The sequence below is a fragment of the Sus scrofa genome, chromosome 6 (genome assembly GCF_000003025.6).
Source record: "Sus scrofa isolate TJ Tabasco breed Duroc chromosome 6, Sscrofa11.1, whole genome shotgun sequence".
Classification (NCBI taxonomy): Eukaryota; Metazoa; Chordata; class Mammalia; order Artiodactyla; family Suidae; genus Sus; species Sus scrofa.
Window position 1 is genome coordinate 82,944,331 of NC_010448.4, and position 24,973 is coordinate 82,969,303.

Sequence of the window (24,973 nt, forward strand, 5' to 3'; positions counted from 1 at the left end):
TGTTACTCCAGTGGCTGTGTATGTGTATGAGAGAGAGAGTGACTCTAGAATGGTTTTCTTTGCAGTCCACAGGAGGACCAGAATAGAAAGGAAAAATACAGAACAGCTTAGGTCTTCTCAAGCTGCCCCATTTTCTGGATTTTACACAGAATGTGGTTGCAGAGTACAGCAGTGGTTGCAGTCTTGAGGCTCAAGCACAGCTATCTGTAGACCACTAGTCCTCAAACTTTTTTTGTCTCAAGACCTCTTTATACTCTGAAAAAGGATGGAGAATCCCAAATAGCTTTGCTTTATATGAATTATATCTAAAACCTTTACTGGATTAGAAATTAAAACAAAAATTTAAATAATTACTCCTTCATATAAAAAATAACTAATAAGTCTATGAGGAGAATAACGTGTTTTTACATTTTTGCAGGTTTCTTTAATGTCAGACTAATAGAAGTACTTTGAGGACGCCCATGGTAGTCAGAGCTAGTGGCACGTAGGCTAAATGGAGTGGTAGTCTGGCATCCAGAGCAAGGCTGATTAAATTCTTTTCCTCCTAACAGAAAAATATTGAGAACAGATTGGGGCAGGTGCATGGTAATCGTTCAGGCAGAAGCTGTATTTGTTACCTTTGTTGATGTTGCTTTGTTCAGATACCCTTCCCAGTCACCTGTGCATCTTCTCTCCCTTCATTGCAGGTGTGTGCTTTGATAAAAGCTCTACTGTTTGTCGTAAACACTCTTGTGCATTGCAGATCAGTCATTCAATAAATATTTGTTAATTTCTTCCGGTGTGCATTGCATTGCGAATAAAGCAGGGAACTAAATGGGCATCTCCTTTGTTCTTGTGGACTTTATGTTTAAACAGTAAATTGTACAAAATGTTAATTATAATATTATTAAATATTCTTATGGTATAGGGTAATATATGAGTATATAATGGGGTAACAGTTTTTACTGTGGGATCAGGGAGGTCTTTGAGGAAGTAATGTTTATCCTGCATGCTGAAGGATAAATAGTAGTGGAAGTGCTTGATTTAGTTTAAATTGTATTTAGGTAAGGATGTTGTCTGTGACTCAGAAAGAAATGCAGAAAAATTGAAGAACTAACCCCAAACAGTTTGAATGTTCCCAGTTGAGGGAAGGCTAACAGTTTGGACATAAGTGTGGATAATCTGAGTAGATTGTTGTCTTCTTTCTGAGATATCATGGAATTCAGTGGAAGTTCTATGCCTATGAGAAGATTATGTAATAGACCAGTACTTTTCCAGTTTTAATGTATGTACAAGTGATCTAGGGATCTGGTTAAAATGCAAGCTTAGATTAAATAGGCCTGGGACGGACCCTGAAATAATGCTTTTCTAAAAAGCTTATGCATGATGCTGGTTCTACTGGCCCATGGACCACACTTTGAGCAGCAAGACTATAATTACATATCATAAGACCTAAGGGAGTTCCCTAGTGGCCTAGGGGTTAAGGATTTGGCATTGTCATTGCTGTGGCTCGATCTCAGACTTGGGAACTTCTGCGTACCTTGGGTGTGGCAAAAAAAAAAAAAAAAAAAAAAAAAAAAACGAGAGAGAGATTTTAGCAGGAGACCAGCCAGACAAGAGGCTAGGTGAATATTCTAGAGGTGATGTCCAGTAGGCAGAAGTATTTGATAACATTTGTAAACAAAGCAGTTCAGTTCAAGAAGTACCCTGCTACATACTGAAAGATAAGAGGGATTCACAGTTGCTCTTACAGAGAGGACAAGAAAGCTTGGAATTGAGATAAATGGCTGGCTACTAGCATAGCCAGTGAAATATTCCACAGACTTCTTTCTGTGGTGAGGACCGAGTGAATTAAGTGGCCATTAGTCTGCCTAGGGAAAAGGTCAGCTACTAAGGATTGATGGCCACCCTGTGGTAATTATGTGGGCTGTATAAAATAATCTAAGTGACAGGCAGCTAGAGATACTAGAGAGAAGGTGCACTTTACTTGGAAAAAGAAGAATGTTCAGTACTATTTCATTAATCATGGATGATTAATCCATAGATGGATGGTATTGCTAAGCAGCTTCAGTTAAAAAAAAATGATTGTAAATGGCAAGGGTAGGAATAGAATGGGGGAAAAAAGAATCTTGTAGTTATTATCCACTATGAAAGAATCACCACCATTAAGCCTAATATTTGCATGTCTTGTCTTTATTTCACGGGCACCCAAAATAGAAGCTAATCAGATCATCAAAAGACATTATTGGTCTGCCCTTGTTTCAATATATTATTATGGAAAATAGCTTTTGTTACAGTTATGCTTTAAGTTTTTGTTTAAGATATTTTAAGTTATTAGTATATTTATGAGGATCAGAGAATTAAAATAACATCAAGTTAGTTGTAAGTCATATTTTGAACTATATGTATAAAACATTTTTATTTAATCATTTTTATGGTTTAAAATAAATATTTTGAAATATTATAATTATGGTTTAAAACTCTGCCTAAAATTTCCTCCTCCTTTAAAAAGACATCTATTGATTTGGCAAAATCTTATGACCTTCAGAACATGGAAGGAAAGGAATTAGTTTTTCTACACTGATGAGCAGTCATTTTAGGTACTTGTTTTTCAACTTTTGTACATGTACCTATGGAAGGATAATAGGCATAATTTACTGAAACAGAAGGCTCAATACTGAATCAGACAACTGTCTTAAATTTTCTAAAATGATTAGATTGAAATGAATCTATAAAATTTAAGACTAGTCCTAGGGTAAAATCAACTTTGTTAACTAAAATTGCCTCTTTTTTTTGCTTTTTAGGGCCGCCCCTGTGGCATATGGAAATTCTCAGGAATTGGAGCTGCAGCCTCCAGCCTACACCACAGCCACAGCAATGTGGGATCCAAGCCACATCTGCGACTTATACCACAGCTCATGGCACCGCCAGATTCTTAACCCACTGATCAAGGCCAGAGATTGAACCTGTATCCTCATGGATCCTAGTCAGGTTCATAACCTGCTGAGCCACAATGGGAACTCCAGTTGCCTCTTGATTTTAGAGGCAGGCCCATCTAAAAGAGCATCCTGAGGAAAGCTGAGGGTTAGCACATGTTGGTGAAAGATCAAGTTTCCTTAGATATCTGTACTTCTCTACTGTGACTCTGTAAGAACTGCATGTCAGGGAACATCAGATGTATGAAAGCAGTTCTTTGAAAAGAAATGAAATATATAAAAAGAAACGCCCTTGAAGTTATAGGATTGAAAATGAGTAGTCACTGTAGCAGAGATGATCTTTTTTGTATTTCCCTGGGTTTAAATGATAGAGTTATTAAAAAAGTATTCTACAGGCTGCCATTCTTAGGATAGTGCTCTCTAAACCGTGAAATGGAATGTTGTCAGCTAGACTAGATTCCTGCCATACTTGGGAGCATTAGTTGCAGAGAGCAGTTGGTAGTATTCTGGCTTCACCACCTGGAGAATAGTGATGACTGGGCATGATGAGATACCCACCATGTCTTATTCACCTACATTCCATAGACAGCCCCATGGGAAGATGGATTCATCATCTTCCATGCCATGTCTTAAGTGCCTTAGGAACATTTCTTCTTTAGAACTTGGAACAATTCTAGAAGCAAGGAAAAAACCTTTCTGTTTCAAAGCCAAGCTTGGAAATCTAGTTTCAGACTAGATTTGTGCTCCCGAATGCCTACATGACTCAGTTGTTCCTTCTAACAAACTATGCCTTGCTCTCCACTGGATCAGTGGTGGATTTAATGAGTGAGAATGAGGACTCCATTCTCATCTGGCTAACATGACTCTAAAGAAACTGGAGTTCCTGGCGTGGCAAAGTGGCTTAGGAATCTGACTGTAGCAGCTCAGGTTGCTGCGGAAGTGTGGGTTTAATTCCCAGCCTGATGCAGTGGGTTGAAGGATCCAGCATTGCTACACTGTAGCATGGCTCAGATTTGATCAGGGAACTTCTATATGCCGAGGGCGTGGCCATAAAATGAAAAAAAGAAATGAAACTAAAAGGTGGAGCTTAGAATCCAAGCCTGTGTTCTGGTTTGGATTCTGGTTCCTTGATTCTACAGCACGCCTCTTAATCAGAACTTACTGTCATGCCCTAAGGATTTTTACCAATAATTAGTATTAGAAATTGACTCTAGTTGCAAATTATGTATAATTATGATTCTGTAACACTGAGGGTCATATGTGTCTGGTTTTTTTGTTTGTTTTTGTTTGTTTTGTTTGCTTTTTAAGGCTGCACCTGTGGCACATGGAGGTTCCCTAGTTAGGTGTTGAATCAGAGAGAGCTACAGCTGCCTGCCACAGCCACAGCAACTCGGGATCTGAGCCATGTCTTTGACCTACACCACAGCTCACGGCAGTGCCAGCTCCCCAGCCCACTGAGCAACGCCAGGAATCAAACCCACATCCTCTTGGATTCTAGTTGGATTTGTTTCCGATATGCCATGAAGAGAACTCTCCCATGTGTGTCTGTTTTTGACATCTATTACCTGTGTGGCTTTATAGGGTATAGAAAGAATGCTCAATGCTGGATCCTACTTTTATTCATTTTTCCCCTAAGAATATGTCTTTTTGTACCTTATTTTAATATATTTCAAAATTATTCATTAAAAGTCTTGATTTTGTTGGTTGTGTGAATTCAAACAGGTGATTTAATCACAGCAATATTGGAATGTTTGTATTGTAAAACACCATGCAGGGCTCTAGCCCAAGTCAGAGTGAATTTTAGGTATTTCCAATTTGTATATCATAGAAAACTTTTTTTTTTTTTTTTTGGTCTTTTGTCTTTTCTAGGGCTGCACCCAAGGCATGTGGAAGTTCCCAAGCTAGAGATGGAATCAGAGCTGTAGCCACTGGCCTACACCACAGCAATAGCAATGAGGGATCCAAGCCACATCTGCGACCTACACCACAGCTCACAGCAACTCTGGATCCTTAACCCGCTGAGTAAGGCCAGGGATTGAACTAGTCCTCATAGATACTAGTAGGGTTTGTTAACCACTAAGTCACTATGGGAACTCCTGAAAACTTTTCAAAAAATATCTGAATTTAACCCTTTCCAGAATTGAACAGATTAAGGACCTAGAATTAGGAATTTATTAATGGGTAGAGTCTGAAGGTTTCTATTATCTGTGGTACAACTAATGAATTAAAAGAATGGACTTTTAGATTATACAAAAAATATTTTTCAATCCAGATTTTTACCTTGCTTTGAGATACTATAATGGTTAGATGTGTGTTCTGACTGTCTTGTCAAAGCGTGTTTCTGTGTATAAGTCCAGAGGGAACTGGGAGCACACATTTACATCTCAGCTAGAGCGAGGCTGGGATATTTCAGAATTTTTTTCCTTAATGTACTTTTTTGTGCCCTCATAGCCCTTAGAAGTGATTGGCATCTGTTAAGTTCTATTTTGGGAAGTCATTTGGTTTTTGTTTGGTTAATGCAGATAAATACTATAGAGAGAGGCAAGAGGAGAAGAGGGAAATAAAGACAGAATTCTTCAAGCATGTAGGGATGTGCATCATGAATTTCAAAGACGCTTCAACAGATGTAGAGGGTGGAGAAACAGCAAAGTTGAAGCCGTTCAACCATGACATTTTCTTCTAATGAAGAACAGCTTGAAAGCTGTAATTTTGAGAATATTGCAGTATTTTGAAGCCAGACACTTTGCACATTTTAAAACGGTGAGGTTTAAGTGGGTTTTTTCATCTTAAGTGAAATTAAACATTTTTGGTCATTATGTTATTTTGATGGTTGTGGGTCTCAGAACGAACACTAGAGCTTTAAAAGTATAGATGGGCCATGGCAGCATCTCTTTTTGTCCTGTATCTCTGTTGTTTTCATGGTGTAGGAAGATATACTTTGTCTCTTTTAAACAAAGCAATGCATTTTCTTTTTCTAGTTCTTCACGAATGACCTTGACTTCTTTATTTTTATATTTTGCAGTACATTTTTATACCTGAAATTCCTGGTAGTGTGGGCACTTGTCCTCCTGGCAGATTTTGTCCTGGAGTTCAGATTTGAATATCTGTGGCCATTTTGGCTTTTCATCAGAAGCGTCTATGATTCCTTCAGATACCAGGGACTGGTATGTTTGTTCATACATGTTTGTCAAGTATAAAGGATTTGATTATCCTTCTAAGAGAGTCTTCAATAATTGAAAGTGAAACTGTTTAGATTTTATTAGTAATATTTAGGTGACTATATTGTGCTAATAGGGTCTATGGATTGAAACTGGCTCTTATGACTATTTGGTCTAAACCCACTGATCAAATCATTATACTACCTCCTTCTCCACCATTCCAATGAAAAAAAGGAGAGGGAGGGAGGACTTCAGGAAGGAGACAGAGTAGAGGGAAAGCAGTAGTTGCCCAGTCCTACCCTGAATACCTCTGGAGCCTCTACCACTGGGTTAGGAATTAGGTAAGAGTTAGAGCAGTGGTTCTCAAACTTTTGGGGCTCAGGATCTGTTTACACCCTTAAGAACTACTTGGGATACCAAAAAGCTTTTATTTACGTGGGTTCCATCTATCCATATTTACTATATTAGAAATTAAAACTGAAAAAAATTAATGCTTATTAATTCACACTCATTACATGTTAATACACATTGCATTTTAAAATGAAAATTAACTGTATTTTCCCAAATTAAAAAAATTAGAAGATTAATTGCATTTTTGCAGATCTCTCTAATGTCTGGCTTGATAGAAAACAATTGGATTTTCATATCTGCTTCTGAGCTCAATTGATTACAATATCACATCATGTAACTTGCAGAAAATGCTACCATCCTCCTGGGTAAATGAGCCTGAAAAAGGCAGAACACCTTAGTATTATTATGAACATATTTTTTACTCCATGAAAGGATCTCAGAGATCCTCAGGGATCCCCAGACCATATTTTGATAATTACTGGATTAGAGCAAGGGTACAGGACTGGGCTTGCTCCCTTGGTTGATCTGTAGTTCTTTTGTGTTCCAAAGCCATGTCTTAAACTCTGTAACTCTGCCTTCTGGACCTGGTGCTTTGGTCAGAACAAATCCATGCCTTGAAAAGATGGTTTCTAGCTCATGTCTTTTTTTTTTTTTTTTTTTTTTTGGTCTTTTTTTGCTATTTCTTGGGCCGCTCCCGCGGCATATGGAGATTCTCAGGCTAGGGGTCCAATCGGAGCTGTAGCCACCGGCCTACACCAGAGCCACAGCAACGCGGGATCCAAGCCGCGTCTGCAACCTACACCACAGCTCACCACAACGCCGGATCGTTAACCCACTGAGCAAGGGCAGGGACCGAACCCGCAACCTCATGGTTCCTAGTCGGATTCGTTAACCACTGCGCCACGACGGGAACTCCCCAGCTCATGTCTTGTTAGTAATAGATAGTGGTGTGTCCAGAGGAAGGTTGCGTTGTTAAAATTATGAACATTAGCATACTACTGGTGTGTTTCATCTGTGCTCCAACAGCCTGTCCTCTAAGAATGAGGTGCTTTAGTAGTGTTTTATGAGGAGAGAGGAGCCTTTCTACGTTAAAATTTTAGTTCTTTGAGTTAACCCACCTGTGGAGTCCAAATAAACTCATTGTGAATCCACCTCAATTTGTTCTGGTCCAGTTTTTAATGATTTGAGGCCATAAATAGCATTACTCTTTAATATTAAATTAAACCACTACTTTTATATGGGTAATTTTAAATACTTAAAATTTCCTGTTGTAACTTGCTCTATAGTTACTGCATAGCAGTATCAGAGATTTGTCTGATGTGTTTCTAATAGTCTCTTTTGTTTCTGCTTGAAAGTAACAAGCTCTAAGGTGTGTTTTTTATTTTGTTTTTCCCTCTAGGCCTTCTCAGTATTTTTTGTTTGTGTAGCATTCACGTCAAACATAATATGTCTGCTGTTCATCCCCATTCAATGGCTTTTTTTTGCTGCTAGCACATATGTGTGGGTTCAGTACGTATGGCATACAGGTAAGTCTTAATGATTTCTTAGATGGATAGAAATCTTAGATTCAAACTTTTTAAGTGTAGTGATTTCTTTGAATAAATTATTTGGAGTTAAGTTTTAATGTTGGCATTTTAAAGCTCCCCTTTCATAATAGGTAATATACCTTTAAAATGTATCTTCTTTTTTTAATTATTGAATCAAAAGTTTAAGCCTTTATGATTTGTTATTTCAATTGTAGGCTTCTCAGTTATCAGTTCTCATTTTGAAGCAGTTTTTATTTAGGTAGACTTGAAGACAGCCATGTGCCAAATAGGAAAAATGTTGCTGGAGCTTTAGTATTGAAAGGAATGTCATCAGAGCTCATTTAGTTGAACTCTTATTTGGTAGAAGACTCCCTGCAGCATCCCTGGCACATGGTGGTTTAATCTCTGATTGAAAACCTGTAGTGACAAGGAACTTACTGCTCTTGTTTTGGGGCAACTGGAATAGAAAATTCTTCCTCATACTGAGCCAGAATTTTCCTCTTTACACTTTTGACCCAGCATGTCTTGACTGTCTTGGGGCTCACTGATTGCTTAGAAAATGTAAAGGGCTTTCTTTCCCCAGAAAAATATCTGGGAATGTATGGATTTTTTTTTCTTCTAATTTTAAGGGGCCTACAGACCATCCCTCTAGTCCAAACATTAGATCCCTGCATTAGAGCCACACTGAGTTAGTGTAACCTTCCAGCCACATTAAGATTTCTTTAGAGTTCTAAAGACACTGTCATATCATCTCATCTTCTTTTCTGTAAACAAAACATCTATGATTTTATCAGCTTTTCCTTAGATGTTATTTTAGGCAGCTTTACTATTTTGATTTCCCAAGTTCTTAACCATTCTCTAAATCAAAATGTGCTGTTTCAGGTATGTTCTGACTTGAGTGGAGCCACACAGTCACCTCCCTTCTTCCTAGAGCTATACTTCTGCTGTTTCAAACTGAGATGAGATGAGATGTTTTGATAGCTCTAGTCCACTATAAAGCCTGCACACAGGACGCGTGGGGATGTGCTGAATGGCTCTCAGATCATCACACTTGTCTGTAATGCCGCATGAAACTTGATTCCTATGCCCAGCTGCAACCTGTAATATTTTAATCACTGAGAGAGTGCCAACTAATAAAAGCTCTCTGGAGCATCATTTATCCTCTTCTCTAAGCTGCTGGAAGGATGATATCCATGTTAGAAGACAATTCAGCTCTGTTATTTAAAGTATCCGCTGTGAAAAAAAAATAAAGTATCTGCTGTGAGCATAGATTTCTCCCATCCAGCACTCTCATTTCAACACTAAGCATGCTAGTTCCTTGGTCTGCTTATCTCTAGTAAAAGTGAATTTTCTACATACTGGTTTTAACTTGTATTTCCTTGTCCTGGGCCTCAGTTTTGAATGGGTTGCCATTTACACTTGTCATTCTCTCTAGGTCTCAGCTTCTTCTCTGTCGTATGAGGGTGGAGCAATCTAGATAATGTCTAAGAGAGCCTTTCAGCTCAGATAATCTGTGACTCCGATGAAATATAATTACTTATTAATGTCTTACTAGTTGAGAAAAAACTACGCATATAACAATTAGTAGAACCTATTGGAGTTTAGTGGGTGGCCCACAGGGCAGCAAATGATGCTAATGTCATAAATGATACTGGCATCTCTTTAGCTCTAGACTCAGAAGTGCATGTTGGAGTATGTTTTAATTTGGAATTATGAATGATCACACAGACAAAACAAACTTTGTGTTTTTATTAGGCCCAGTAAATATGAGTATAATTTTTATAACTGGATTAATTTCTCTTTCAGTTGTTAAAATTAAAAATTCTTTCTTATGAATATGAGGAGTGATTGATAAAATTATATTGCCACAAAAGAATGATATTATATCATTAATTTTTTTCCTTGCTGATAAGAGAGAGAAAACTAGGTATAAAACTGTATGTATGGAGTTCCTGTTATGATAGGCTCAGTGGGTTAAGAATCCGGCATTGCCACAAGCTGCAGTGTAGGCCAAAGATGTGGCTCAGATCTGATGTTGCTGTGGCTGTGGCAGAGGCCAGCAGCTGCAGCTCCGATTCGCCCCCTGGCTTGTAAATGTCCATATGCCATGGGCATGGCCATAAAAAGAAGAAAAAAAAATTGTATATACAACATGATTATTATACTAGTTCAAAATATTTTCAACATTATGTTATTTTATTTATTTGGTAGGTGTAGAAATATGAGCAGTTTGTCCACACTTTCCTATAATGTGCTTATGCTGTTTCTGATAGCTTTAGAAATTAATATAGGGAGTATTGAATATAAAATTTTAAAAATTAATTTGAAAATGTATTATTCTAAGATTGCTATTTGTCTTCTTACACTCTGGAAATACCCTTTTTTGGGGGTATATTTAATCTGTAAGAATGGTTGAGACCAATAGCTGCTTTCACAGAGCTTCAGGTGCCTTCTTCCCTTATGGATTAGATCTAAAGGGACTTAGATTCTCTTAAGAAGCAGATTCAGTATTATCTCTGTGAACTTGGACTCAATTTGTATAAACTCTGGGCCTCACTTTACTCTTCAATAAAGTTGGGAAGTCAGACTAAATGATCTTTCTAGTCCCAAGATTCTATAATTTTTTTTTGTGTTTCATCCCAGAGTCTTAGAAAAAAGCCATTTAGTCCTTCAGGTCCCTGATTTTCCCTTCCTGTTCTCTCTTCTATAACTTCCTTGCTATATATAGTTTCAAAGGAGATCTTTCCAGAGTTACTGGATCTCATGCCTGTGGTCCATCTTCATAAAATATCCCATTATTATTCATGTCCTGACGTAGTTGGACCTAGCCTGCAGACTTTGATTCTAAAACTTAATGAAAATTATCCAGTTATTTGCATCTATTGCAAGTTGCTTTTTCCTCCATTGAAAATTGTTTTTATTTACAAAAGGAATATGAGCGTATAGTTTAAAATTTTTTTAGATAATACTTAAATGTCAGAAACATTTCTTAGTACTGTAATTCATTCTTACTTAAGAATTGGGTTTTTTGTTTTTGCTTTTTTTTTTTTTTTTGTCGTCTGTTTAAGGTCTCGCCCTCATCATAGGGAAGTTCCCAGGCTAGGAGTCAAATCAGAGCTGAAGCTGCTGGCCTATACCACAGCCACAGCAATGCCAGATTCCAGCCATGTCTGTGACCTATGCCACAGCTCACAGCAGTGCAGGCTGTTTAGCCCACTGAGCAAGGCCAGGGATCAAACCCATGTCCTCATAGATTCTAGACAGGTTCATTACTGCTGAACCACAACAGAACTCCAAGAATTTGTTGGGTTTTTTTACATATCATTTTATGGCAGTACAGATCTTCATTGTTTTGAAAAGTTGCATCATATTTTATTATATAGATTTATCATAATTAAATAGTTCCTACTGATAGTCATTTAAGTTAATTCTAAATTCTAATATTTGCTATTGCAAAAATAACGAATATTCCTATGCATTTATCCAGGGCTCTTTTGTATTTTTATAGTGTAGAGTCCTGGAATTGGAATTTCTGGGTCAAGGTATAAATTTGTTTTTGTTTTTGCTTTTTTTTGGCCATGCCTGCGGCATATGAAATTTCCTGGGCGAGGGATTGAACCCACAGCACAGCAGCAACCCAAGTGGCTGCAGTGACAATGCCAGATCCTTAACCCACTGTGCCACCAGAGAACTCTAGCGTTTTTAATTATACTGCCAAATTGCCTCCAATAAAGTTGCCCCAACTTATATTATTGCCAAGTATGAGAATAAACCCTTTTGCGTATCTTCCATATACTCTTACTCATCTTTAAAATTTTTGCTTTAACAGGTTAAAATAATCGAATTTCATTTAAACAATTTTATCTCCCTAATTAGTAGTGAAGTTGGCATCTTTTCAACATGTTTTTTAGCCATCTGTATTTTTTTCTTTTATGACTTGCAACTTTTTTTCTTCAATTGCCTTCTTATTGACTTCTAGGAGCTCTTTGTATGCTGTGACTCCTTTGTTTTACATATATTGTAAATATTTTCTGCTTGAATGCTTATCTTTATGTTTGTCTATGATTCCATATCGTCTTTTCCCATAAAAGCTTTGAGTTTGGATTAGATTACTTTATAATTAGTTTGAAAGTCTTAATGAAAGTTATTGTAGTTGGACCAGTCTCCCAAACAACCCATCTGTTGTATTAGTTAATGTTTCACTGATGCTTGTCTTTCTGCTACTTTCTCACAGAAAGGGGAGTGTGTTTGCCCACAGTGTCCCTCTGGATACTCTTTGTTTATATTGAAGCAGCCATTAGATTTAAAGATCTCAAAAATTTTCATGTAGACCTTTGTCGGCCATTTGCTGCTCACTGGTAAGTATTATGCATATTCTTAATCTGTAATTCAATTCAGTAGTTTCAATGTAGAATGTTAAATCCAATCATAAATTTTATTTAGAGAAGAACCTAGAAGACAACATAACATGGTGTGGTAAAGAGCATGCTCTCTCTATTCAGGCACACGAGTGTCTGAATCCCAGCTCTGCCCCTTAACAGTTTTGGACATGTCACCCTCTCTAAGCCTTAGTTCTCTTACCTGTATATTGGGAACCTATCTCATGGGGTCATGGGAAAGATGATATATGTAAAGAGTTTAGCTTAATGCCAAACACATAGGTATCTGATAATGTTATCTCTTTTTATTGTGATTAGATAATGATTCCAAAAAGTCTTGACCAAATATATGGCTATTTCATGACGCTTAAATGAACTTACTATTTCTTCTGCCTATTTACAAAAACAAGAGAATATTACTAATATTTTTTAAGGACTATTATTTTTAACCTTAAACTATGAAACTTTTTTTTTTAAATGGAAATTCCCGGGCCAGGGATTGAGTCTGAGCCAGAGTTGTGACCTATGCTGCAGCTGCAGCAATGCCAGATCCTTTAACACACTCTGCTGGGTAGGGGATTGAACCCATGCCTCCACAGTGACCTGAGCTGCTACAGTCAGATTCTTAACCTACTGTGCCGCAGTGGAAACTCAGAAACATTTTTTTTTTTAATGAGCTTGATTCTTGTTTATATCTGTTGGAGAAATAGCCTCTTAATGTATGTTTCCTTTAAACACACCAATTTTTGCTAATATTTGTGACAGAAATCAAAATACATAGGAATCAACAACAACAACAAAAATCATTTCTGGTATGTTTAAAGTCTTTTCATAAATAAGTGAATTAAATAAACCTAGTCAGTAAAACTTGTCACTTTAAATTTGTGGTGGGATCACATTTAGACTAATTATAATTAGTAAGTTTTAATGAATCTTAATATGAGTTCAACAGTGTTTTCAGAGGCTTTGAAATGATATTAAACAGACTTTTTTTTTTTTGCTATTTCTTTGGGCCGCTCCTGTGGCATATGGAGGTTCCCAGGCTAGGGATTGAATCGGAGCTGTAGCCACTGGCCTACGCCAGAGCCACAGCAACGCGGGATCCAAGCCGCGTCTGCAGCCTACACCACAGCTCACGGCAACGCCGGATCGTTAACCCACTGAGCAAGGGCAGGGACCGAACCCCGCAACCTCATGGTTCCTAGTCGGATTCGTTAACCACTGCGCCACGACGGGAACTCCTAGACAGACTGTTGAGTTGAATGAAAGTATTTAACTTTTTATGTCAGAGATTAGAGTTATAAGTATAGTTGGTTTAATTTGTTGTTATGGACCAAATGTTGGCATTGATGTCAGATACTTATTTAAATGGTTCTTAAATTTATGTTTGACAGAGTGTTTATGAACCAATTCTCCAGAAATAGCTGGTGACAGTACCCCTCAGACAGCAAGATTAGTCACCTGAATTTGACCCTGCCTTCTTGTATTAAAAACCAAAAGATGTCCTTTAGATTTTTTAACACTTGTGATGTTCACTTATGACCACTCATAAAACCTCTACCTGTGTTGGTTCTTAAAAGCATACCGATGCCTAAGTTCTAATCATGCACAAGGCAGTTCAGTGTTAATCAAAGACATTAGCTACTATATCCAGCAGGCCCTCTCATAACTTCTTGAGTTCATTTGAAGAATGCCGAAGTCTGATGCGCAGCCTCTTACAGTCCATCAGTCCTGCTGTTCCCTGGGGTTTGTTCCATGTGCTAGTTGTCTCTCATTTCCATAGCAGACATCACATTCATTTGTGTGTTTACTGAATGCTCAAGCATCGTCGTCTAGAATTTATTAAGTTCATAGATGTTCCCATGTGCTTGCTTGATGCACCTGTTGCTTGTTTTTAACTTACAATTACTGGTGGTATTGTCTTCTTTCTAGTATTGGGTACCCTGTGGTGACTTTGGGCTTTGGCTTCAAAAGTTATGTCAGCTACAAAATGCGGTTGAGGAAGCAAAAGGAAGTGCAGAAAGAGAACGAATTTTACATGCAGCTTCTTCAGCAAGCCCTCCCCCCAGAGCAACAAATGCTGCAGAAGCAAGAAAAAGAGGCCGAGGAAGGTAGGTCTTTACTCTAAAGCTGTTTGCTCAATAGGTTAGTCATTATTTTGTCTGTAGTAGAAGTTTTGTTGTGTGTTTTTTTTTTTTTTTCCTCCAGAAAAGTTGCTAGGACTTTAGAAGATTACCAAGGCTTTTCCTGTTTTCTGATGTTCCTCTTCAGGGCCTTCACGGCCATTGCTTTGTTTGGTCATGAAATGCAAAATGTGCCTGATGTTTTCTACTTAGTGTCCAAAGCCATGTGCTTTTAAATATGTTTATTTTATTTTATATTTCATTTTTATAGCTTTTTTTCTATGTTAATATCTTAGTTATGTATATTTTAGAATACTCTCAGTAGGAAAATAGTGTATATAACTACGTGCATCTGTAATTAAAAGCAAGCCAAGAACCAAAGTATAAGCAAGATAACAAAGTAAACATATCAAATTGTTTTATAGGCCAGAATTCTTCTGAGTAGAGCAAAGATGATAGGTCTCATTTTAAATGGTTTGCATAATGCAACCTGAATCTTAAATTGACCTTTATCTGACACAACCTCTCTCATGAATATATAGCCAGTTCAGTAGATGAGTTGACAGCAACACCAGTTTTCTCTGGTTTGAGAGGATCATGCTTTTAGTTGATATGTGACAAAATCTTATTCTCTGGTGTGGTGTATAATTATCTCTTAAAGTAGACTTTACTTGGAATATGTAGACCTGATATAGAAAATTCTTCACCAAAGGCCTAGTAAATGATAACAGACTTCTTATTACTTTAACAGTAGAATCAAGACAAAGGATAGATGCCCTGTATCCTAACATCACTTAAGCTCTTTCTTAAATGATAAAGAGATTTGTTTGGTCCAAGCATCTTTTAAAATGTGGCATCTTAAGAGTGCGATCTGTCAATGTCCTCTCACCTCAGTGATAGACAGGTTTGATTTGACTGAAAAATGAAGTATGACGTGATTATAAAATCCTCATATTATTTTCAAGGCCAAAACTTTAATGGTTTGGTGATTATAAATGTGGAGCTTCTCAAATTATTTGGATTTGCTTCTTGAAGTTAGCATAATGTTATAGTGTGGTTATTGATTCTAAATGGGTCTGCAAATTAATGTAGTGGGTTTCTAGGCACAGATAATAGAGTTTGTTGAATCAATCCATTGTGTTTTTATACAACTAAATATTCCAGTGTGGGTTTTTTGCTTGTTGGTTTGTTTTTGGTCTTGTAGCAGCCAAAGGATTACCCGATATGGATTCCTCGATCCTTATACACCACAATGGAGGTATCCCAGCCAACAAAAAACTCTCCACAACTTTGCCAGAGATAGAATACCGAGAAAAAGGGAAAGAAAAAGACAAAGATGCCAAAAAACACAACCTTGGAATAAATAACAACAATATTCTACAACCTGTAGACTCTAAAATACAAGAAATCGAATATATGGAAAACCATATCAATAGTAAAAGATTAAATAATGATCTTGTGGGAAGTACAGAAAATCTCTTGAAAGAGGACTCATGCACTGCTTCCTCAAAAAACTACAAAAATGCCAGTGGAGTTGTGAACTCCTCACCTCGAAGTCACAGCGCCACAAATGGGAGCATTCCTTCCTCATCTAGTAAAAACGAGAAGAAGCAGAAATGCACTAGCAAGAGCCCAAGTGCACACAAGGACTTAATGGAAAACTGTATTCCTAATAACCAGCTAAGCAAACCAGACGCACTGGTAAGGTAAGTGTGTGTGCCATGTCCTCACCAACACTTCTCATAAACTTGACTTAGGTCTTAAAAACCACACCTCTAAACAGGTCTGAAGGAATTGTTTGTGATCGGTTACTGTGACAGTTAGCTCTGTGGTATTTGACATTTTAGTGGTTTTTTCACATGGGTTTGTTGGCCACCTAGTGCTGTTGTCCAGAAGGGTTGACGCCAGTTCTTTCCAGTGTTCTGAGTAAGTGGTGATGGTAATTACTTTACATATTTGACAAATTTACATGTATCTTGATTTTTCTTGTGGAATTGAGAGGCCTATCTTTAGTCTTTGACCTTTTCTGTTTGCATATCTAAAGCTCTTGTGGCATAGACACACAAAAAAAAGAGTTTGTGTCCTGTTCACGCCTTTTTTTTTCAGACAGATAACAAAAATGGGAGTGGTGGTGGTGAAGAAAGTTGTCCTTTACCACCTTGTGCTTGTGCTTGATTTTCCACTGAAAATACGAATTATCCCCCAATTAACTCTGGGAAAGTTAGGTTTGAAAAATAATCTCTTTCTAAAAATTCTGTAGGTTAAAATACAGTTGACCCTTGAACAATGGGAGTTTGAGCTGCACGGGCCCATTTACACATGATTGTTTTTCGGTAGTAAGTGCTTTAATACTGCACAGTCCATGGTTGGTTGAATCTGCAGATGCGGAGGAACCATGGATATAGAAGGCCAGCTACGAATTATACTAGGATTAACCCCCACGTGTTCAGGGGTCAGCCATATGGTGTTAGACATGGGTTTTAATCAGCAATGTTCCTTTCCCCATCTTTAAGTTGAAGAATAACATCATTGTATTACCTTGACTGGCTTAGACTTGATTTTGCTGTGTTTCATGTATTTTATAAAATATGTATATGTTCCTTTTATCTCATGTCTTTCAGTTTGGAAGCTGAGATCTGAACTGGAGCTTTTTTTATTTTTATTTTTTTCTCTTTTTTTTAATTGAAGTATAGTTGGCTTACAAAGTTGTGTTAGTTTCTAGTGTACAGCAAAGTGATTCACTTATATATACATATTCTTTTTTATATTTTTATCCATATGGTTTATTACAGGATGATAAATATAGTTCCCTGTGCTATACAGTAGGACCACATTGTTTTTCTATTTTATATATAGTAGTTTGTACCTGCTGATTCCAAACTCCTACTTTATCCCTCTCTCACCCCCTTTCCCCTTTGGTAACTGAAAGTTTGTTTTCTATGTCTGTGAGTCTCTTTCTGTTTTGTAAACAAGTTCATTTGTGTCATATTTTAGATTCCACATTTAAGTGACATCATATGGTATCAGTCTTTCTCTTTCTGACTTACTTCACTTAGTATGATAGTTTCTAGGTCCATCCATGTTGCTATAAATGGCATTATTTTATGGAGCCTTTTTAAACTGTATAACTCAAGAGGGCAGTTCTAACTCCCCCTGTCCACTAAGTTATCGTATATTCTTCTTCCTTTGGCTTGCTTCAGAGCAGACAGTTTATTCTAGGAGGGAAGGTTTCTAGTGTTAAAATTATATAATTTAGATTATTAATTTATTTTAGTTTTCTAATTGGCAGCTAGATCAAGAGAAATGTATGTGGGTTCTATTGCTGAAAGCTCTAGAGGTTTCATAGCCCTTGGCCACTTTTGGAACCATACCGTGCTGTTGCTGATACCAGGCTGGCATCCACATCTGTTTGTTATGACATTCTGCCCCCATCGTACCCTGCAGAGAAAACACTCAGCAGAGAACTCTCTTCCAGATGCCCATGGGAGAAAGACGAATTAGTTGGCCTTCTATGTCAAAGGAAATATCCCACAAATTTACTATATGCTATAGATGAAGCATGTGCCACTAGCTTTTTAACATCCTTTCTCCTGCATAGTTTTATTAATAGCAGTCAAGTCAAAACAATTTTCCTTTTGGGTGTTGCAGAGAGAGATCGGTCAAAGCTCAGTCTTGTGATACCACATCACTTGGGCCCCACTTGTCATGTTAGTTGACTTTGCTACCTGATCTGCCTTTAGTAAAGAATTTCAGGAGTTCCCGTCGTGGCGCAGTGGTTAACGAATCCGACTAGGAACCATGAGGTTGCGGGTTCGGTCCCTGCCCTTACTCAGTGAGTTAACGATCCTGCAATCCGGCGTTGTGGTGAGCTGTGGTGTAGGTTGCAGACGCGGCTCGGATCACGCGTTGCTGTGGCTCTGGCCTAGGCCGGTGGCTACAGCTCCGATTCAACCCCTAGCCTGGGAACCTCCATATGCCACGGGAGCGGCCCAAGAAATAGCAACAACAACAACAAAAGACAAAAAAAAAAAGAATTTCAAAGACTCAGATGGCCAATTTTCCAGTCCTGGGTTCAGTACTCTGTGACTGCTCCTGGGGTGCACACCTCTTCCTGTGGTCACTGACGTGTACCCTGAAGTGCGGTGATCCTGAAGGCCTCAAAATATTACCCTGTTTTAGGGAATGCCTGCTGTCAAATGCATAAATATCAAATATTATATTTAAATAGTTCTATAAGCTTCTGTAAGGATTATTTCCCATTTTTAATGTAATATTATAAAAAATAAAGAGATGATATAAATACCCAACAATAGGAGAGAAATTTAAATAATTATGGTCCATCTATTTGATGGGTTTTTAATACAGATATAACAAAATCATATTTTTGAGCCATATTAAACAATATAGGGAAGTGCCCTTGACATAATATTTCATGATGAGAGTGTAAAGCAATTTTATCAAAAACATTTTGTTTTTCTAATATAGACAGAGAAAGGATTTGAATGGAAAGGAACCAAAATGATAACAATAACTATTGCTCCATGATAGTACTGGGGCTTTTAGTTTTTCTTCCTTCTTTCATGCATTTTCAAGTTTTTCTACAATAAACAACAGTGAAAGCTTATAAAAGAAAGAGTATCCTAGCGAATTGTCATATTGTCCCTTGTCCTTCTTGGCTATCTCCTGCTGCTTCTTCCTTGATTTCGTGTATGTTTTTCATGAATATTAATAAGGCTGTAATGGATCCAAACCTGACATGTTTGAGCTGTTAGCCCGAGAGTGGACTTGTTATCTTCGGGTGAAAAGGGCTAAACTTGTCTCTCAGGCTCCTTCTGATACAGAATACATGGGCTAATGGTATGTAGTGAGTCCTTTATTCCTGCAGATACAGCAAGGGCTGTATACAGGTCAAGGCTGGCTGTAGGGATGAGACCGATCACCCCTTTTATAATTTTTTTTTAACTTGAAAACCAGTATTATATTATTAGTAGAAATTAATCGTAACATGTTCTACGTGGCTATGTCGGTCTCAATATCATGGTTGAAAACTGCTATATTTGAGAAACCAGTTCATTGACTTAGAGAAGAAAATTCATTGGTATACCACTTTCAGAGAAAATTTTTGGAGATCTGTGTAGCTGTCAAAATAGAGTTTGATGGTCATTCCCTGTGAAAGTGCAAGCAGTCCTTCAGGTTTTTCCACCATCTCTCCAAGCCCCCTGGAGGTTCCCTAGTGTGCTATGTACCACAGGCTGGCAAACAACTGCACGCAGGCCAAAGCTGGCCCACTGCCTGTTTTTGTAAAAAAATTGTATTGGAACATAGCCACGCTCATTCATTTACGTAGTGTCTGTGGCTGCTTTATGGTGGCAGAGTTGAGGAACTGGCCAACAAAACCAAATATGTTTACTTCTAGCCCTTCATAGAAAAAGTATGCTTATAGATCACTAAGGTGGGGGAAGGTAGGGAACTTGGGAGTAAGTGTTGCCCATAGGCTCCTTCCCAGGAAAAGTTTGGGAACTTGCTAAATCCACTCCAAAGTCCTCTTTTGGTTTGAGAAACACATATCTTACAAAATGACCCAATTTCTGCCAGCTTGATTTCTGAATTCTTTCCCCAAGTTATTTAGAAACAGACTTAAAATGTTGGTAGCCAAAAATATTTTTAATTTTGACATGCGAAAAATTCTAGACAAAAACAGAAAAGTAGGAGTTCCCATCGTGGTGCAGTGGTTAACCAATCCGACTAGGAACCATGAGGTTGCAGGTTCGATCCCTGCCCTTGCTCAGTGGGTTAAGGATCCAGCCTTGCCGTGAGCTGTGGTGTAGGTCGCAGACATGGCTCAGAACCTGTGTGGCTGAGGCTGTGGCATAGGCCAGCAGCTACAGCTCCGATTAGACCCCTAGCCTGGGAACCTCCATATGCTGCGAGAGCAGCCCAAGAAAAGGCAAAAAGACAAAATAAATAAAACAAACAAACAGAAAAGCAATGAGGAACATCAGTTATTTTAACTAAGTGCTGGATTAGAAAGGAATAATATAAATTAGAATGAAGCTTGCTTAAATTTTTTCTTCAGTGGTCAATTTTAAAATATTTTAAGTGCAAAAAAATTATAGAAGCTTTGGATGGAAAAAAGGGAAATATATGACACAAATCACTTTTAAATTTTTGTTTATTTTCATCAGTTAAGTTTTTGTTTATTTCCACAGCTGAATTTATATAGCTGTGACCATAGTGTTTGTGTAGTTTTTGTGCCCTGCTTTTTTCACCTAAATTATATTGAAATCATTTTCCCAATGTAGCCTAACCTGGTTTTCACTTGATACGGAATATTCCCTGGCAGGGCCAAGTGACCCATCACTGGTCACTCTAGGACCGGGCAGATCAGGGTGCAACACCTAAGCTGCTTTCCTGCAGTTTTAGGGCTGCAAGCAGAAGAGCCAGCACTTTTGTTTGTACTTGGCACCATGCTCCCTCTCACACACAGCCCAAGACTGTGGGGTTTCTTGTTAGGGTTTGTCACTTGTTTCAGTTTCTTAGTTGAGGGAGAGAATTTAAAACTTTGAACACAAAATGTAAAGTGATCCATATTCTGTAGAAACGTTGAAGCAAAAATCTCTTCTTGGTTTATTTCCATCCTACTTTTTCTTTCTTTCTTTTTCTTTTTTTTTTTTTTTTTTTGTATTCAAGACAGAATATCAATCTTTCTGTTTCTAGTGCTTATTCTTAATAAGGTATCGATCGACTCTTTAATGTAGTTGAATAATGTTGGTGTGAAGAGTCATAAAGAATAAGTATCCACAGTTTGGCTAGTAAAGATGAATTTAACAAAATTGAGTAGGATTTAGAATAATGAATTTTGCAAGAGTTCTGAGACACATGTAGACCAGCCTTCCCAACCCTGTCTTTTTATCCTTGGAGTAAACAAGCCTTAGAAGAGTAAACGGCTAGACCAAGTAACCCAGCCATAGTGGCAGTTGCCAGGACCAGAACCGAAGTTTCTTGACTTCTGCCTTTGCTGTCATACCGTACTGCTTTAAAAAAAAGTTTTATCAACCTGCTTTATTTTTCTGTGTTTTTTTTTTTTTTTTTTTTTTTTTTTTTTTTTTTGTCTTTTTGTTGTTGTTGTTGTTGTTGCTATTTCTTGGGCCGCTCCCGCGGCATATGGAGGTTCCCAGGCTAGGGGTCCAATCGGAGCTGTAGCCACCAGCCTACGCCAGAGCCACAGCAACTCGGGATCCGAGCCACGTCTGCAACCTACACCACAGCTCACGGCAACGCCGGATCGTTAACCCACTGAGCAAGGGCAGGGACCGAACCCGCAACCTCATGGTTCCTAGTCGGATTCGTTAACCACTGCGCCACGACGGGAACTCCTGTGTTTTTTTTTTTAATTTTTGTGTTTTTGTTTATTTTACATGCACATACAGCTAAAGTTGGCACAGGGCTTGGTATCAGAGCTAAATTTTATACATTCTTGGCTAAAATCTGTAGAAGAAATGCTTAGAATTTCAGAATTCATTTATTATCCATTCTTCTAGAGATATGCTGTTTTAAATGTTTTAAAAATTCTTGCTCTTGCCAAAGACACAGGGGTGTATTTATTTCTGAACAGAAAGGGGCCATCCACTCATACCCTCGGAAGTGAACAGAATCTCTAAGAATTCAGCTCTGGTTAAGCCTAGCGTGGGAATTAGTCAGATTCAGACACCTTAGGGCCACCCAGCAGGGAATTTGCCTTTAGGAATAAATCTGTAGAGGGCTTAGCTTGATAGCAGCATCTAAGAGCCTTGAAATAGAAAACTTAGATTAGGGATGTAACCCTCAACTTACCTGTGGAAAGGCTACCAGGCTTTTCCTTTTTTTTTTTTTTTTTTTTTTGGTCTTTTTGCCATTTCCTGGGCCGCTCCCGTGACATATGGAGGTTCCCAGGCTAGGGGTTGAATCGGAGCTATAGCTGCCAGCCTATGCCAGAGCCACAGCAATGCGGGATCTGAGCCTCATCTGTGACCTACACCACAGCTCATGGCAAGGCTGGATCCTTAACCCACTGAGCAGGGGCAGGGATCGAACCCGAAACCTCATGGTTCCTAGTTGGGTTCCTTAACCACTGCGCCATGAGGGGAGCTCCGCTACCAGGGACTTCTTGGAAGGCCTGGGGCCTGGGGTGTGGGCCTGGCCATGGTAGTAAGTTCTGAGAGCCGGGGTTGGGGTTGCTTTTCTTCATCGGAAAATGGAAATCTGGGGTATGTTGTAATATATTGAGTACCCACTCTTTACTCCTCTCTAAATTCATTTGGTTGTTTCAGGCACACCAAAGTGTTACTACTTATAACTTTGTTCATACAATTCTGCCTATTTGGAGACTGGAGAGCCTTGGCAGAAAATTGTTTATCATGATTTTTCCAGTAATCACTAAGCAAGTGGTAGCCCTGCCTCAGAGGGGAGGGAGGGAGAGAGAAAGGATAGAGGAGCAATAGATAGAAATTTTAACTTGTTCACTTCACTGAGAAGAGTTTAACTTACACTTATACCCAGGAACTAACTTGTATTACCAGATCTGGGTCTTAGAGAAATATTTTGGGAGCATATATAGGTTGATGAGAACATATTTCATAAATAGGCTTTATGATGTTCTGGCTCATCAGCAATATATATTGATTAGTGTTATGTTTTAGTAGGCTGTGATACGAGTATTTGCCACTCATCTCTTTCTAGTTTAAGCTGGTGAGAAAAATGTCATTGGTCTTCATTCCACTTTCTAGCGCATATAAACTTGTATTTATGTTTTATGATTTTTTTTGTTTCTCTCAAGAAGGGGGATAAAGATGGCAAAAGCAGTAACAGCCAGCTTTCCTTTTTGACAAGACTTGTTGGTGGCACATATTGCCCAAGTGGTTTGACTAGCAGTTCCTAGGCTTTGTATTTCTAAATTTTAATCTTATGCCCAGCCATGAACATTTGAGATTGTTATGTAAACTCTGCCTTAGAGAGGGCTCCTTGATGTGGTCTCGCTTCCTGGGGAAAAGCAGCAGGAGACAGTTTACACTACTTCCTATTTTTCATTTCACCACATTTTAAGATGTCTACACACAATGAAAAATATATATCCATTGAAAGGAAAGGGCCATGTTTTTAGATACTGATTTTTAATAATCAGTGGACTAGTATGATTTTTGGTGTGAATAGTAACTATGAAAAGAGAAAGTAAAGAGAAAATCCAAGAAGCCTTTGTAGGTACGAAGCAAGAATAGTATCCAAAGCTGAGACCTGACTAAGGGGAAGAAACAAAACAGAGCAGTCAATTTCAGAGGTAGAGCCCACTTGCACTCCCAGGGACAGGCACTCCAGGGAGAGGTGGCCCTTTATGGGCCTTTCCAGCCCTCTCCCAAGTCCCTGCAGAGTCCTGAGTAGGGAGTCACAGTAGCTTAAGTGGGAAAGGCTACAAAAGATTCTCTTAAAAGGTGGAAACCCATTCTAAAAGAAGGTAATAGAGGAGTTCCTATCGTGCCTCAATGGTAATGAACCCGACTAGTATCCATGAGGACACGGGTTCGATCCCTGGCCTTGCTCAGTGGGTCAGGGATCCAGCGTTGCCTCAAGCTGTGGTATAGGTTACAGACACGGCTTGGATCTGGCATTGTTGTGGCTGTGGTATAGGCCAGTAGCTACAGCTCTGATTCTACCCTTAACCTGGGAACTTCCATATGGCACGCCTGTGGCCCTAAAAAAAACAAAAATAAAAAAAATAAAAGAGTAATAGAAAGACCCCAAGATTGATTGTTAAAGGGGAGGAAGTAGTAAAACAAATCATATGTTATGAACCCTTTGCAAAATATGGGTAGATATCATTTTTATAACATTTTATAACAGGAGAAATAGTATGCACCAAATGGTAGTTGTAGTCGATTATAGGAGATGTTTACTTTCTATATTGTCTATTCTACATATTTTGAATTTTTACACAGGCTTTTTCTCATAATAGAATGTTACGGAGACCTCTTTTCTCTTGTCTGCCGCAGTCCACAGTGATTGGCACAGAGAAGATGTCCAGTAAATACTCTTTGAATGACTGTTATCTTTGTACAGGAAAAATACTAGGAAGAGGACAGGGGAGGAAAGATGGGCTTTAGTAATTTCAGTCAGTGCAGCTCAAAGGCTTTTGAAGTTGGGAAACCTAAATATTACATTAGACCAGGCCACGGACCTGCCATCCAGTGTCAAACTATATGTTGTTCTTGAGTAAGTTGTTACTGATTTTATTTCTAAAAAATAGACTTGCAATGGCTTGTGTTGCTGCGGAGGCGCAGGTTTGATCCCCGGCCTGGTGCAGTGGGTTAAAGGATCCAGTGTTGCTTTAGCAGCGGAGGTCACAACTGTGGCTTGGATTCAATCCCTGGCCCAGGAACTTCCATATGCCATTGGCGTGGCCATTAAATAAAATAAGCAACAACAAAAAAGACTCTACTCCAAGCCCCTTTCCTTGGTATTTCCCAGGAAGTTTCAAAATTTAGAACTGTC

The 24,973-nt window shown here is 38.4% G+C and overlaps 1 protein-coding gene across 1 annotated transcript in view; it reads left to right on the top strand.

Annotated features, from left to right (window-relative positions):
• Window positions 1-24,973, top strand: part of TMEM57 (transmembrane protein 57) — a gene marked incomplete at its 3' end in the record, with an annotated part of 61,606 nt that overhangs the window by 10,248 nt on the left and 26,385 nt on the right. The window contains 5 exon segments of the mRNA NM_001038646.1: window positions 5,938-6,079; window positions 7,824-7,950; window positions 12,185-12,308; window positions 14,262-14,440; window positions 15,657-16,158. Coding sequence (NP_001033735.1) covers window positions 5,938-6,079; window positions 7,824-7,950; window positions 12,185-12,308; window positions 14,262-14,440; window positions 15,657-16,158 — 1,074 coding nt within the window.